General features: G+C 46.8%; 1 protein-coding gene across 3 annotated transcripts in view; it reads left to right on the top strand.

The window, feature by feature from the left end:
- Positions 1-1038: 1038 nt before the first annotated feature.
- The window catches only part of jph3b (junctophilin 3b), a 61215-nt gene continuing 45698 nt past the window's right edge, over positions 1039-16555 (top strand). For 2 of the 3 annotated variants that reach the window (XM_070550517.1, XM_070550519.1), the window contains exon 1: positions 12386-14066. In XM_070550517.1, coding sequence (XP_070406618.1) covers positions 13685-14066 — 382 coding nt within the window. In that variant the 5' untranslated portion in view covers positions 12386-13684. Of the gene's footprint in view, positions 1410-1822; positions 1924-12385; positions 14067-16555 lie in introns of those variants that run through there. The other variant, XM_070550518.1, reaches the window with a different exon arrangement.

The following is a 16555-nucleotide window of genomic DNA, read 5'->3' on the forward strand; positions in this document are numbered from 1 at the left end:
GCTTAATAAATCGTTTGTAGTTATTATTTTACCCATCTCCAATTTTGCCCATTACACCCAAAGAGTATATTGTATAAAATTTTAAATCCTAACTTATCTGATTTAACTATTTAATGAAATTAAATTAGCTGTTGTGATCAAACATTTACTCAGTTTTTTAATAAACTTTTTACCAAACAGTTTTATTTGATTTTGATTTTATTTATTTGAGTAGTAATTTATACATTCATTGTGAAATCCAAATACATTAATGCTTTTCTGTTTAAAATAAAATATGGATATTTAATTTAAAAACATGAAATATCTTTTTTTAGATGTAGTTGAGCATGTTTTGAGCATTTGTCCGTCTTTTAACTAATAACTAGTTTTATATCTGACATGATAGAAACTACAAGCTTATGTTGGTAAAATGTAACTAAATATATTTGTTTTATATGACCATATATTATGTAGTTTTATTTATTAGGAATAAAATCTACTGTGGATTTAGTTTCTCACTGTGGCCATCAGAGAGCGCATGATCAAAGTCTCTGCAGGCTGGGCTGGGGACAAAGTCTCTGCAGGCTGGGCTGGGGACAAAGTCTCTGCAGGCTGGACCAGGGACAAAGTCTCTTGGACGGGCTGGACCGGAGACAAAGCCTCGTGGAAGGCTGTTAGCTAGGTGCTAATAACTCCAGCTTTAGCTTGTTGATTCATCTTGTTGAACACAGATAATTAAAATAGATTTATGGAATTTTAGTAGTTAAGTAGTTTGTATTAGTGAATACGTTCTGGTTTTCTTGTTAACCATTGTTGACACGGATTTATAACCCGTAGTAATATTAAGGTGGTATGTTTTATTTTGAAGGAATCTACAAGAAGTGCTAAAAAGTAATGTTTTGTTTAGCTTTATGGATGCTGCCTGTAGTAACAGTTTACGTCCGCTAGAGGGTAAAAACACCCTCTCCTCTCCAAAGTTAGCCTGGCCTGCCAGACACGGACTGCACACACTGTTTAACACTTTACACAAATACAGAAGTAGCAATAAGTGTTTCTACTAACTATTGTAACTTCATAAGGGCAGTATCCTATTCTCCTCCTCACAATTTTTGTCCTTAATAATAATTAAACAGCGTTTTTCCACCTTGGTGGACAAGGAGGGTCAAGAACCAGATTTTAGTTCTAGCTTTTCACCACTGGAGGGCGTCAATTCCCCTTTCTCGCTCATCTAAGGTCTACGGTAAAGTGAACCAACCTGTAGCGCTGTGGCTGGGGGCGTGTGCAGTACTCCGGACACACTGTGTAGATTCGGTTATTTTTTTCAGCATGAAAAATGGAGAGGTGTTGTGAGTGTAAAGACAGTCAAATGCGTGTCTCGCGCAGAAACACTCCAGGTAAAAAAAAAAAAGAAAAGAAAAGAAACACTCCTGGTGAGTTTCTATCAGAATTAGTGGCACCTAGCCTGAAGCTAACAGATTAGCATCAGTTAGCCGTGCTGTTGAATAGCTTTTAGTTCACTTTTTCTGACAATTAAAAGTTATAATTTTCTGCCATTTTGACTGTTTCTGTGTAAATTAATACATAAATGATTCATATCTTAATTTACTTCAAGTAAAAAAAAAGGGGCTGTTAAAAATCTTTCTAGTTACAGTTTTATCCTGCAGGAATAAAAGAGACCTGCATTCAGAACGTCCCTCATGCCGGAACCTTTACAAACTAATGGCGTCACAATCATCCCGTTTGTTCCACAGTTGCGTTTTCAGGAAGCTGCTGAACTTTGTAACGTTGATGACAATCCAGCCGGAGCTTCATTTCATTCACCCGTGTGACCGTTTGGTTCCAGGTGAACAAGAAGAAGGAAAGGCGTGATGCTGGATCGGGCTGCTGACACGGGCCAGAGCTGCCCTCTCCATGGTCCTGAAGGCCAGGACCAATGCACAGCAGGTAGGATAAGAATTATTTAGAACTTTTACATAAAAATACATTTAGTAATAGATAAAAAAAAAACACTTTAATTTCTGCAGTACTAAAACTCAATACCTATTTGATAATCACCTGTAACAATAACTTAATATGAGCAGCAGCATCAGCTCAGGAGGTAGAGTGGGTTGTCCAGTAATCGGAGGTTGTAGGATTAATCCCGGCTCCATGTAGAGAATTGTGTTGTCCTTGGGCAAGACACATAACCCTCCTTGCCTGCTGGTGATGGTTGGATGGACCGGTTCGGCAGGCCTCACCTCTGTCACTGCGCCCCAGGGCAGCTGTAGCTGCAATGTAGCTCATCAGGACCAGGGTGTGAATGGATGAATGATGCTGTAAAGCGCTTTGGAGTCCCCTGACTCTGAAAGGTGCTCTACAGGTGCAGGTCATTTATCATAATCTGTTTATTTTAGACTCTTTTCACTCCAAAATTTCCTCCATTCTTTACCATCACACTGGCCTGGCCTGCCAGAGTTCTCCTTTGTTTAATTCTGCACAGAGAATGAGTCTGGTAACTCTCCCATGCAAATAACCCCACCCATGAGAATTCTAACCAAGCCAATCAGCAATGAGCAGAGTGCGTCTATACAGTGTTGCAACGAAACTGAAGAAGCCTCTGACTGAAGACACTCTTCCGTTGTCGGACAGTCTTGTGAAGAGAACGCTCAGGGTTGTCCATCATTTTCTTGATTCTCTGGAGAATCCTTCTTTGCATTATCTCCTCCAGCGGTTCCGAAACTGCCGAAACTCTGGCTGAGTCCTTGAAAGGGCTTGGAGTTCCTCCATCTTGTTGGCCAGTGATCTCACATTGCCCATTATGATCGATGGAAGAGATGGTTTGAATTTCCGCTTTCTCTGTCTCCGTTTTGCTCCCGCTCTGCACCCACGCTTCTTGCGTTTCAGCTCATTTGGGATTTGTGGCTTCGGTTGAGGTATTATTTCAGCCTTTCCAATGTTAATCAGCTGCTCCTGATTGTAATCCAGCTTGTTGCCATGGTTACGCATCATAACAAATGCTCAAAAAGTGAAAAAAGCTAAAAAAAATAGCAGTAAAAATCCTCCAAGCTTCACAGCACCAGAAACAGAAAAGTAAAGTGTCCAAAAATACAGTTTTTCTTGAGAAACTAGAAGAAAAAATGTCCAAGAAAAGGCAAAACTTACATATAATCAACAGAGCTACTCCAACATGCAGCCACCCAGAGCAGCGCAGTTCCAGGTGTGTTCAGGTGTGTTGGAAAAGAAAAACAACAAAAACCTGTTGGATAGCAGCCCTCGAGGACCAGGATTGCCCACCCCTATACTCAAATGCAGAGAGGCACATAAGAGGCGGGACTAACCAGCTCAAAAGCAACCAATCAGAAAAACTAAGTGGAAATGTCGACTGTACCGTGCGACACTGTAGTCTTTTAGATGTAGTCAAAAATGGCGCCTGGCGATGGCGCAAACATCTTTTTTTAGAAGAAAGGCCTTTAGGGGTTCTTTTTGTTGTGGTTTCAAAGACATGTCCAAGAGGAAAGAGCCTCGGCGAACTCCACTTCAAACGCCATCTTCGTTGTTTATGACGAACTGAGCGTCGCGGTGTGTGACGTCCGCTGCTCAGAGCTGATTGGCTCGATTGGGGTGGGGTTAATTGAACAGGAGAGTTCCCAGACCCTTTCTCTGTGCAGAATTAAACAGAGGAGGAGTCTGGCAGGCCAGGCTACCATCACCCCTCATTAAACCAGTTAGCTAGGGTTCGTGGGACATTTTTATTTTATGTCACGAGAACTTTCTGGAAAAACAGAAAAACCGATTTCATTGTTTACTGTAGTTGTTTTGTTAATTAAATCAGATGAGAAATCATCTTCCATCAGTTTTAGAAACACCGTTCTGCTTGGAGCTGATCTTTTTTCCCATTGCAGGAAGATTAATAGATTCATAAATATTATGGTATCGTGCGCCTCCTCCAGGCTGCCTGTAGTGACACGTTAGGTTTGACTTTCATTCCTCTTTAAAAAAACGAAGAAAACAAACCGAGGAACAACAAAGAGGGCGTGATGTGAAGAGGAGGTGGATTTATGGGATGAAGGGACGAGCGAACGTGTGTCGGGGGAGACATCCGCCTCAGCGTGAGCCCCAGCCTCTCCCTGAATGACCTATTTTATCCTCCATCAGCATGCTGAACGAGGGATGAGGGGAGGTTGATAAATAATGGAGGGGAAGATAGACGAGAACGTTCCTGCAAGCCCTTTTCTTTTTTCATTTCAGCTTTGGGATAAAAAAAAGACTTTTAAAAATAATTTGGGGGTGCGCTGCTGACGTGGGGGCGCGTAGGGTGGGACCGTCACAGATACGTCAGTTATGAATGAGTGTGTGTGTGTGTGTGTGCTGTAGACTGAATATTTCTAGCTCTTTCTGAACTTAGTGTAGACACCCCCACTCTTCAAAAATAGGCCTAAAACATGGAAAATCAAGAGAAGGAAATAACAAAATCCTCTTCTTTAGGAAACCAAAGTCTTTTCTGAAAAAGGAGAGACGGGACTATTTTTATCCGAGGCGCTCCTTGGTACTGTACGGACTTATTGACCGGCCCCAGGAACACATTGATTGCTCAGAGAAGTCACACGGTGTTCAAACAGACCAGATGGTGAGCAAACAAAGAGCTGCTGGATCTGCTGGGGTTGTTGTGGACGAACCGGCCTTTAAACAGGGATCCATTGGGCCGCTGAATTCGTTAAAAGTAAAGACCTTACCAGATGTCTCGTTATCTTCTATGATGGATCCTTCTTACAGCCAGCAGAAGATATCCAGAACAAACAACGGATCCCAAAGTAAAACATGAAGTAAACTTAACAAAGTTCAACTTTCAGCTCTTGACACATAAAAAAACAAATATTTGCTCAGGATCTGTAAAACTGGGCTTTTGGGTTCAGCAGATGTGGAGCTTAAATGTTCTGTGAGTTTATTCCTACTGGCCATCTTTAGCCGCTTACATCCGGGTTCTTTCGGTCACGATCTAAATCTCAAACCGTCGCTTATTGTTGGAACAGCTTGACACACCCTGTCCTGTCTCCCTGTTTTGGATCAGCCTTGTGTCTCGTTAATTGCTCCCACCTGCCTCTCATTTCCCAATCACCTCAGCTCCCGGCCCTCGTGTATTTAAGCCACTTCTGTTCTGTGTCTTGTGTCGGTCCATTGTTTCAGTGTCCTGCGTGTTACTTATTAAAGTTCATGATAAACGTCATACCTGTCTGCCTGTCTTCCTCCCCGCGTTTGGATCCTCGCCTCACCTCCGCTCACCTCGCCCACACGCCGTGACAGAATGGACCGACCCATTGAAGGATCCAGCGGGGAGATTCTCCCGTGGAAGTACGTGCTCCGGTGGCTCACCCCAAGCCACCAGCCGGCTTCTCCAGCTCCAGCTCCGCCTCGCCGCAGACGATGGCACCGACCTGCACCCTCGGCTATCCTCTCCACCCTCCCAGCGCCTGATGAAAGATTGGATCGAGAGACGCACTTGGATCACTTCAGTTACATGGGCACCCGTCTGGCTGTGAGCTTCCCCAGGGTTGGTCCACTGCGTGGGGAGAGACGCCGGGCTCTACCGCAGTCCTGTGTTCCAGGACGGAGCTGTGAGCTCGCCGCTGCCCCTGCTCGGCGCAGCAGCTTCGACCCGCCCCCGGCCAGACCAGCAGTTCCATCTCCGGTCCAATCGGCGCCTCCGTCATCTGCAGGCGGAGGAGCGTTGGCCGCAGCCCAGCTGACAGAGCTCGTCAGTCTCCAGGCGGAGCTTGGCCGGTTCCGCCAGCTCGTCAGCTTCCAGGAGACCCGCCTGGATGCTCTATCCTCCTCGGGCCGCCGGGAGAGGGTCTCGGTCCAGCCGGCGGCTCCCTCATCTCAGGGCCAGAGGAGTGAGTCCGGGGTCCACCCAGTGGAGCTCGCCGGTCTCCGGGCTGAGCTGGCCCAGCTCCATCGGATGCTCAGCCTCGAGGAGTTTCAGCTGGACGGTCTGTCCTCCCTGCTCTCACAGTTTCCAGCACCACCAGTTCTGTCGCATCCTGTTCCAGCGGTGGTCCCGGAGGTCGCACCGCATCTGGTCCAGCCTGTCCAGGCAGCCCCTCCCGCAGCAGCTCTGCCTCCGGCCCAGAAGCTGACGGTACCGGTCCGGAAGCAGGCGGTCCCGGCCCAGAAGTCGACGGTCCAGAAGTCGACGGTCCAGAAATCGACGGTCCAGACGTCAACGGTTCGGAAGTCAATGGTGGTCGACGCCTCTTCCAGTCCAAGGGTCGACGCCTCTTCCAGTCCAAGGGTCGACGCCCCCAGGCCAGAAGTCGACGCCCCCGAGCCAGAAGTCAACGCCCCCAGGCCAGAAGTCGATGCCCCCGGGCCAGAAGTCGACACCTCCGGGCCAGAGGTCGACGCCCCTGGGCCAGAGGTCGACGCCCCCGGGCCAGAGGTCGACGCCTCCTCTGAAGTCGACGCTTCCTCTTAAGTCGACGCCTCCTCTGAAGTCGACGTCTCCTCTGAAGTCGACGCCTCCTCTGATGTCGACGCCTCCTCTGATGTCGACGCCTCCTCTGAAGTCGACGCCTCATCCGAAGTCGGCGCCTCATCCGAAGTAAGCGCCTCTTCCGAAGTCGGCGCCTCTTCTGAAGTCAGCACCTCTTCTGAAGTCGGCGCCTCTTCTGAGGTTGACGCTCTCTCCAGTCCAGAGGTCGACACTCTCTCCAATCCAGAGGTCGACGCTCTCTCCAGTCCAGAGGTCGACACTCTCTCCAATCCAGAGGTTGACGCTCTCTCCAGTCCAGAGGTCGATGTTCTTTCCAGTCCAGAGGTCGACGCTCCCTCATGTCCAGAGGTCGACGCTCTTTCCAGTCCAGAGGTCGACGCTCTTTCCAGTCCAGAGGTTGACGCTCTTTCCAGTCCAGAGATCGACGCTCCCTCATGTCCAGAGGTCGACGTCCCCTCGTGTCCAGAGGTCGACGTCCCCTCTGGTCCGACGTCTCCTCCATCTCCAGTTCCAGTGGTGGTTCCGGAGGTCGCACCGTATCCGGTCCAGCCCTTCCACGAGGCTTTGTCTCCGGTCCAGCCCGTCCAAGAGACTTTGTCCCCGGTCCAGCCTGCAGAGACTTTGCCCTCGGTCCAGCCTGCAGAGACTTTGCCCTCGGTCCAGCCTGCAGAGACTTTGCCCTCGGTCCAGCCTGCAGAGACTTTGTCCCCAGCCCAGCCTGCAGAGACTTTGTCCCCAGCCCAGCCTGCAGAGACTTTGTCCCCAGCCCAGCCTGCAGAGACTTTGTCCCCGGTCCAGCCTGCAGAGCTCCTCTGCCACAAACACAGGCCCCCGAGACCCCGTCGTCGCCTCCTCCTCTGCCGCAGACGCAGGCCTCCAGGAGCCTGTCGGCTCCTCCTCCTCTGCCCCAGGCGCAGACCCCCGGACTCTGCTGGTCCCTGCCTCCTCTTCATCGGTCCCTCCGGGTCCCCCTCCTCCGACCCTGCTCTGTGTTCCTGTGGGCGTCTGGTATCCGCCCTTTGTGTGTGTGTGTGTGTGTGTGTGTGGGGGGGGGGGGGGGTACTGACACACCCTATCTTGTCTCCCCGTTTTGGTTCAGCCTTGTGTCTCGTTAATTGCTCCCACCTGCCTCTCGTTTCCCAATCACCTTAGCTCCCGGCCCTCGTGTATTTAAACCCCTTCTGTTCTGTGTCTTGTGTCGATCCATTGTTTCAGTGTCCTGCTTGTTACTTATTAAAGTTCATGATAAACGTCATACCTGTCTGCCTGTCTTCCTCCCTGCATTTGGATCCTCGCCTCACCTCCGCTCACCTCGCCCACACGCCGTGACACAGCTTAGCTCCTTCTTTACCAGTGCGGACTGGAGCAACACCCTTTTTCATCCCATAATCACAGTAACAACCTGAACGTTTTTTTTTCTTCCCGGCACTCGCGGAGTACAGACGCTTCTCTTTTCGCTCCCTTATCTTTTTTCCCAAGGCTCTTTTGTCCTGTCTGCCCACAGAGCGCTTCTCTGCATTTCTTCTGATAAACACTACTTTTAACCATGGATTTGATAAACTGGTCATTCAATGCGATCGACAAGATTTTTTCAACAATGAGAACGGAGCAGGGGGCTCCCACATGTCCACAGGGGACACACCCGGTGAGATATATGCTGGATTGCTGGAAGGAGTGGAAGATCAAATGCCTCAGCCAGCTGTCCATTGAGGACATTGAAGACGTGTGGATATTCGGTCTGATGTTCACTGGATTTTTCCTGATTGGAGTGGGAGGATATCTGGTTTTCTGGAAATTTGGGAGGACGGGAGTGATTGGAGGGCGACCCGCACCCGCGGAAAGCACCGTCCGTGTGGAGACTTCTCAGACTGGGACGTTACTTGAGGTGAATTGTAAGCTGGACAATGTTCTAGCTGCAATACCGGTATTAGTGCACAAAATGGACGTCATCTCGGAGAGAGTCACCGGACGGTATGGACAAGTTTAAAAACCCAAAATTGGCTTCACTGAAGGACTGGAATGATCAGTTTTAAGACTGAAGGCAGATAAGAAATTATCTCAGCCTGACCCAAACAAATTCTTGTTATCTGAATCTGACGCCCTGGTAGCCTTGAGCTGCAAGCATCAAACTCCCACGAAGGAATTCAGACAGATGCTGTGAAAACCCGACCCCCCCCCCCCCCCCACACACACACACACACACCGCCTTCGGATTGGTGGACTTCAGCCTGGCGAGGTCATCAATCTGTAGGAGTCAGTGTGCTCTTTGCTTCTCCCGAGATCTCCCTCCCACCTGTGACTGTACAGTAGATGAGCGCTGTAGATGGCTGCTCTCGCTGGGGCAAACAGGATCCCAGCCCAACCCGCCACCACCCACCCTGCCTTCCTATTGGAGTCTCATGTTATGTTGTGTTGTCTGAAGTCTGTTGCATATATGTCTGAGGTGTTTTTTTGTAGAGCAAAGCTGCCCTCCTGGTGGGAGGGTAACTCTGAAGTGCCCTTTTTTCCCTCACCTGAACCAATCCTCATGTAACCCTCTTATCTCTATTAAGGTAGCGCGACTCAGGGTTGCGAATGACTACAGTCACCAATTCTTGTCATGTGTCTTGCCCACATATGTCTGATCTCTGAATTGTGTGTGCTGAAACTCTAATTTCCCTCTGGGATTAATAAAGTATTGATTGAATGATTGATTGATTGACTGAACTCCTGCACCTACAGAAGAGTTAGACCTGTTTCTGAGGTTGTTGTTGTTGGGGGTTTTTCTGTGCGAATGATGTCACGGATTTGTGAGTAGACCTCCGTGTCGAGCTGCAATCTCTTATTGTTGTGGTCAGGAAATCACTCTGACCCTCTCATTAAGCTGCTGCCTTCTCCTCCTGCTGCCCTCCAGCCTTTTATTTCTCTCATACCAGTGTTTAGAGACCTAAACCTTAATCCCTCTAATTTACTGTGATTTTATTACTGTAATCTGGCCTGGAATTGGCTTAGCTTTTTCCAAACACCGGCAGACAGAAGGACGAGACAGGACATCGGCAGGAGGACAGCTGAGGTGGAGAAAGGAGGACAAGGAAAGGTCTGCAGAGAAACTTTGTGACGTCAGGAAGAATAAAAGGTGAAAATCTGGATTTAAAACCATCTCGTCACATCTGTGAATGTAAGTGAGCCAAACCCACTAAAAGGTTCTGCATCCTGCACCGATATCCAGAGATAAAAAAAACCAGCTCCAGTGGATTTAGCACTTCCGGTCAGATAAGCCACTTATGGTTGATTTAACCTGTTAAACGCTACGACACTCATCCCGGGAACGTTTGTGGGATTGAAATGACTTCATCTTCTGTCGGGCTACACGAGCGACGCGCTGGAACCCGATCCAGCTGCCGTAGGAGGAGCATTCCTGTTGATGATGCTCTGAAGAAAAGCTGAAGGATGTTGTAAAGGAGTGTGTGTGTGTGTGTGTGTGTGTGGGGGGGGGGGGGGGGGGGGGCTTGGAGGTGTTCCACATCTCCCCAGAAGTCCTCATTTCAGCTGCAGGTAAACTCACCTGTGAACAGCAAGAAGCCAGCTAACAACACACACGTTATCTCTTTAAGACGATGCTAATCTTCTTCCCGAGTTTGCTGCCAACATCCTGGTCCCTTTGTAAACCCAAACCGGACGCGTCTGGAGGAGAAGGTGATTTTCTTTTGGTGCAATGTGTAATTATTCAAATTCTGATTTTATTTTTACCGTCACTGAAAATCAGGGTCATGAGGCTCAGCCTCAGTTGGTGTTTTGTTTAGAAAATTTAGCCACAAAGTCGTAGAAATCCCTGTCCATCAGGAAATGTCTCATGAGGGACTGGATGGATTTGGACTAAGCGTCTTCATTAGATGTTTTCTCCATTAGAGGTGGCTGTCAGCACTCAGCTAAGACTGACAAACAACTTTGCTTAGACCTCTTTGAAGATGTTCGCCACAGGAAACATCAAATCAGCGCTAGATATTCCACTAAAGTTTTGTGTGGTCATAGCTAGAGTTTGTGATGCTGCACCAGACTAAATCTGACCAAAACACGTCTGAACGAAACCTTTATCAGCACAAGATGATGTAACGCAATGAAATGACTGTTTTCCACCAAAAGTCATTCTCCCCCCTCCTCTGCACAGAACTAGTCTGCCTGAGATATGGCCTCAAGGTCTCATGCATTTGTTATAAACTGCTTATTTCCAGCTAGAGAGAAGAATGAAGAAAGGACTCTCTCCTTTTAATAAATCAAAGAACTCTATTTAGTCAATAAGATGTGACCAATCTGTGAACTCAAAATATTAATTACTTTATTATAATCCTCTAGAATATAATAAGTAATATGACTTTAAATGTTTCCACTAGGACTGATCTCACATAGCGTTAAGACATGACACATTGCTTTTACTGATCCAATCAGAATCTGCCAGATCTGACGGAGGCGTGGTTTCAGCGGTGTTTGGTAAATCTGTCATCTTTTCATTTGACCGTAAACCAAAACATCCAAAGTAAAGAACTATGCCCACATAATCTTTAACGCCAGTTCAGTTCGTTCTAGAGAAGTTGTCGGAGTGGCCAATCCGTAACTTTCCTCTTCAGCCGAAAGAACCAACGACAAGCTGGATAAAATCTGTTGCATTTTACCAACCAAGCAACGGTTCCTTTCAGAATAAAAGCTGAACCATCACGACCCAGTTTTGGGTCTGGGTCTCACTAGATGCCAACAAAACCGTCGTGACCCGGAAGTATCTCAAAGAATGGTCTGGTCGGCAACCGCTGCTTTTCCTACCGGCTTCGGTTCCAGAAAGGGTCCAGCTGGACCTCGACATTCCTGATCTAACGGGGACTTCCACCAGCGTATGTAGACCGACGGAACGGCGTCGAATGTGTTTATGAATCTCCTAACCAAAGCTTAGAGCGAAGACATCACCTTCATTTCCCATCAGAACTAATCGCTTCTTCGGATTTGCTGGTTCTGAACAGCATTCCACACTACCCCATTCTCCGTCTCATCCACCTTAGTTACGCCATTCATTTAGTGTTAAAGTTAGTCTAGTTTTAATTTGTTTAGTAATAAATCTTTAAACTTTTAAACTCGACTCTCTCTTCTGTTGTCTCTGAGTGAATACGAAGCTGTTATCTAATCCCTGCAATAAAAAGTTCCAGTCTTCTGGTTAAAATAACCCAACAGATCCATAAGGTTGATTTCATATTTCCTATGGAATCCTACGTCTTATGGCTTATTAAATAACATGTAATTAAACCATTACAATGATCTGTGACTTCATCTTCATCTGTGACCCAACTTTTTCACATTTTAAAATCATTTTCTTGAGCCAGTAGGTGCTAAAATGACCCTTTTACACAGTGAATGAAATGTCACTCAGAGCCAACTGCCCTCTGTGGCCAGAATATTGCACTTGCAACTTCAGAGTGGCGGGCTGCCTCCTGTGGACTTGCATACCTGGGGCTGCAGTCTGCTTTCAGCACGTTCTCTGCAGGTTTTAGATCATGAACACGGCTGATTTGTTTCATTTAGTGATTAATCACTTGTGTAGACACTAAGGAAAGCTGGAGAGACGTTTCAGCTGTTAGCTGAAGGTGTTAAAAAGACAAACACACAGCGAGGAGATCGGTTTCATTTTCGGTTTAACCTTAGAGAGTTAATGACGGATACCAGGGAGTGCTGAATGCAAAAGTGCCCAGTGTGCCTTTAAATGGGAAAAACAAAAAAAAAATCCTTAAATTGTCTGAAAATGTCTGCAGTTCTAGTGATTATGTGTGTGATTTAACCTGGAGCCGAGGTCTGGTTGATTATCAAAAGGATCAAAAGGACAAGGGAGGTTATGAAAGATAAAAAAATCTACAGGTGAGGAAGCGGCGCTGCGTGTGGAGCTTCTGTCTCTTTAAAAGCCGGATTGTGCTATTGAGCAGAGAAAGGGAGGGGAGTGTGTGTTAGCTGCACTGGAACAATCCTCTCTAATGAGCTGGTTTTCTGAGCGAGAGACGTCCACAGACAGAGGAGGCGGTGAGACGGAGACAGCAGGCAGAGGCAGGCTGTGCGTCAGCCGCTGCTCCGTAGGGAAACATGGAGATGAGCAGGAGAGGACAGACCACAGCCTAACGGGATCCTATCCACGGATGCTATTTCATCAAACTGGCAAACTGAAGGCAGCCCACGCAGAGGATAAACCACTTATGGACGCGCTGGATTAAAGATCTGCAGTCAGACTGAGAAACAGAGCAGGGAGGGATAGAGTAGGAGAAATTCGTCAATTCACTTGTTTATTTTCATTGTGTGTGTACGTGTGTGTCCGCGCGGGAAGTGTTTGTGTCTGCCTGTATAAGGTAGAAGACTGCATTGCTGCTCTCCAGATGAAAAAGGCAGCAAAGCTGAATATCTGATGTGTTTTTTTTCTCCGTTTTTAATCCCTCCCTCTCTTTGCATGCATGCAGCTCCGAGCACAGTGCATGTGTGAGGGGGGCTGAGGGTGAAGAGATGATGGAGAAGTCCAAAGTGAGTCACTGAGTCTGACTTCAGATGATTTTTCTGTTTGTTAGAGAGAATCAGGACTTCCTTTATCTTGTCATCGCAGCTCAGTTCGGGGCCTCGCGGCCGGTTTATTCTTTTTGGGGTTTGGTGCTTCTTCAAGGCTGCCACCAGGGAAACTTCTCAGCTCTACGCCCCAGAGAGGTGGAGGCATCATCAGGTAGGAGGCGGCAGAATAAGTGGGCCTAAGCTAAAGCAGGAGGGAGTAGGAGGAAGAGTCAGTGTCATCGACTGTGTAGGCAGGCCGATCGGAGGCCGGTGGAGCTGCCTGATGCTTTCAGCTCCAGCTGAGGGAGGATAATGGCAGCTCTGGGCCCACTCGCCTCCTCTCTCACCTGCATGAGCCACAGGGAAGCTGAGAAGTTCTAGCTAAAGCTGCTGGGAGCCCGCCAGGAGAATGGTGTGAGCGGCATCTCCTACCCTTCCCACCTAGCCGGGAGATTTGTTCACCCTGTTCTCCATCCTTGTTGAAAACAGTGGGGGACTATCTGTGTGTGGGAGTTCTCTCCCTCCCTCTCCTGCCTCCTCACCCCTCACCCCTCACCTCTCCAACCTACAACCTCCACTCCATGGGTAGCTTCTAGCACCAACCTGTCCTTCTCTCTCCTCCCTTTCCTTTCTTTTTCTTTTCTTTTTCTTTTTGTTGAGGCTTCAGGGAAATTGCCAAGACCTGTTACATGCATGTCCACTGGCGGCAGGTTCAACTTTGACGATGGGGGGTCATACTGCGGCGGGTGGGAGGAGGGCAAGGCACATGGCTACGGGATCTGCACGGGACCCAAAGGCCAGGGCGAGTACTGTGGCTCCTGGGCCCATGGATTTGAACTGTTGGGCGTCTACACCTGGCCCAGTGGGAATACCTACCAGGGCACCTGGGCACAGGGCAAGAGACACGGTCTGGGTGTTGAGAACAAAGGCCGCTGGGTGTACAAAGGGGAGTGGACGCACGGCTTCAAGGGACGTTACGGCGTCCGGGAGAGCACGGGGACGAGCGGGAAATATGAGGGGACGTGGAACAACGGGCTGCAGGACGGATATGGAACAGAGACGTACTCAGATGGAGGTAAGAACGGGAGTAGAGACGCATCAACAGATGCAGTGTGGGTGTTTTTGAAGTGTGGTTTGTGGGTAGATGTGAAGATGTGTGACTTACTGGACAACTGAGCTCAGCAAAGACTGCAGAGTGACTGACAGGCTGGTTACAGATGCACTTCAGGTCCTCTCAGGTCGTTCCATCCTGTCCTCCGCCTCATCACGATCACTCAAACTCAAACAGGTTCATGCACAAGCAGGAGGGGGCATCAGGGCAGCTTTTCAAATCAGACCAAGAAGACACGAAGAAAGATTTTTTTTAACTTTATATAGTAAAATAATAATATAAAAGTAATAGGGATGTCAGAAAATATCGATATGGCAATATATCGTGATATTTTTTCCAGCAATATTATATCGATATTCAAAAGCTGTGTATCGGAAATATCGATATGGCAATATATCGTGATTTTTCCCCCTGTAATTATTACATTGATATTCAAAAGCCGTGTATCTAATTCTTGAAAGAATTTACATGCAAACATTTGTGTATTTTCTTTTCGTTTTGTGCAATTCAATCGCCACCCGCTAGTTGGCAGCAGTGTGCAACGGGTTTTGTTTCCACCATTGAAATGTAAATCCCTCCCTCATGGTTCAGATACCTCATGTTAAACATGCTACGCATCAGTTTGGACTGTTTACTGAACATTCTTACAATAAATTCAGTAAAATAACTTGTTTGTAACGTCTGACTGAATGTATCGCAATATATCGTGATTTATCGTATCGTCTCCCCTGTATCGTGATGTGTATCGTATCGCCAGAATTTCAAAAATACACATCCCTGAAAAGTAATAAAGATTGACTTTAGCTAGACTGGTAAGAAAAGCTTGAAATTTCTGATCTTGAATCATGTGATTATGTTTGAAAATGTCCCCAAAAATGTAGTTTTTAGATATAAAATTTTAAATGTATAAAATATTTCTTTCAATATTATGTTTTTAAAAAGATAAAAAAATACACAAATTCATACAATAATATTATTTAAAATTGAATCTTACAGTAGTAAATTTCATTTGATTTGAAAATGTAATAAAAATGTAAAACATTTAAATGTAAAATTACAATTACAACGTTATTACAAAGTTAAGAGCCTCTAATGTTGATCAAATAAATAAATTAGCACAGAAAAATACTGCCTGAAGGAAAGAAGGACATGATAACGATAGTTCCACCCCAGACATGTTCTCTGTCGCAAAACTCATCCATCCATGAAATTAATGGACAAAGCTGATTTAGAAAAATCATTTAGATGACTTTAAATCAAAAAGTTAATACTAATCATTGTTTCCAGGTGTTTGATTCTTAATTGGACCACATAAAAACATCGTTCTGAAATCAGTCCTCTTTAGTTCTGTTCTATATAATTTGGTCAACTAACAAAATAAAAGCTTTATACCGTTCTAAAAAATCTGATTTTAAAGGTTTATTAACCCGCACTAAAGTGAATCATTCATCCATTCACATACGTTCACACGCTGGTAGCTTATTTGATTGCTAAGAAAAGATAAACGTGTTATCATTAATTTAAAGGACATTTCAGGCGTGCACTATAATTTAAATCTGAGTTAAATTTACCATAAAATTGAAATCAGTTCCAGTTTGAGTTCCTTAGACCGCGACTCATGAGACAAACCTCTGCCTCAAAACAGAAACACTCAGACGTGTGCATTAATGCAATTAGCACAAGCATGCAGAAGGGTTGTGTGTGTGTGTGTGTGTGTGTGTGTGTGTGTGTGTGTGTGTGTGTGTGTGTGTGTGTGTGTGTGTGTGTGTGTGTGGCTGACAGTAGCAGACATGCAGCAAAAGCCTGGTTATGTAACTCCTCCACTAAAAGGCCGTCCTCCTGCAGCGCAGGCAGAGCCGGTCCTGATCAGCTCGCTGAAACCCACAAAGCAAACTTGTCTGATTGAAAGTGGATTTGGGAAAAAACCAGGAGAAGTCGGCGTGAAAAATGACCAGTAGGATGGACAAACTGAGGTACAGCTAGAGCAGCAGATGTGCAGAATGATGGTTGACAGGAACAGTTTGATAAGAAGAATCTGCGTGGCTTACTGGGTGATTATTATTATTATGGAACAATATTGGGTGCAGTATCGCATGGACATCACCACAGCCATGGAATACACCTCATCAACACTCACTAACACCATACTGGAGCAGGCGGAGGGAGACTAGGGGTCGTAGCACACCTCTGTTGTCGCTTGGCTTCCTGGGGCTGGAGGCTAGGAGGGAGATCTGGCCGTCTGGTTGGGGTCTGGGGTGGTGGGTTGCTTTGCTCGGCGTTGGGCGGGGGAGCCTGCTCATCAGCACCCCAGCAGAAAGGGTCGAACTCTGGTAACCGGTGATGGTTGTACCCAATGTGCAGCAGTACCGGGACCAGAGTTAATAGGGTGTGTATGGGGAGCATGAGTGGGTGTCCGGCGTGCATTTTTGTAAGTCTTTGGTTGTATGTGCATG

Source organism: Nothobranchius furzeri, chromosome 4, assembly GCF_043380555.1.
Source record: "Nothobranchius furzeri strain GRZ-AD chromosome 4, NfurGRZ-RIMD1, whole genome shotgun sequence".
Classification (NCBI taxonomy): Eukaryota; Metazoa; Chordata; class Actinopteri; order Cyprinodontiformes; family Nothobranchiidae; genus Nothobranchius; species Nothobranchius furzeri.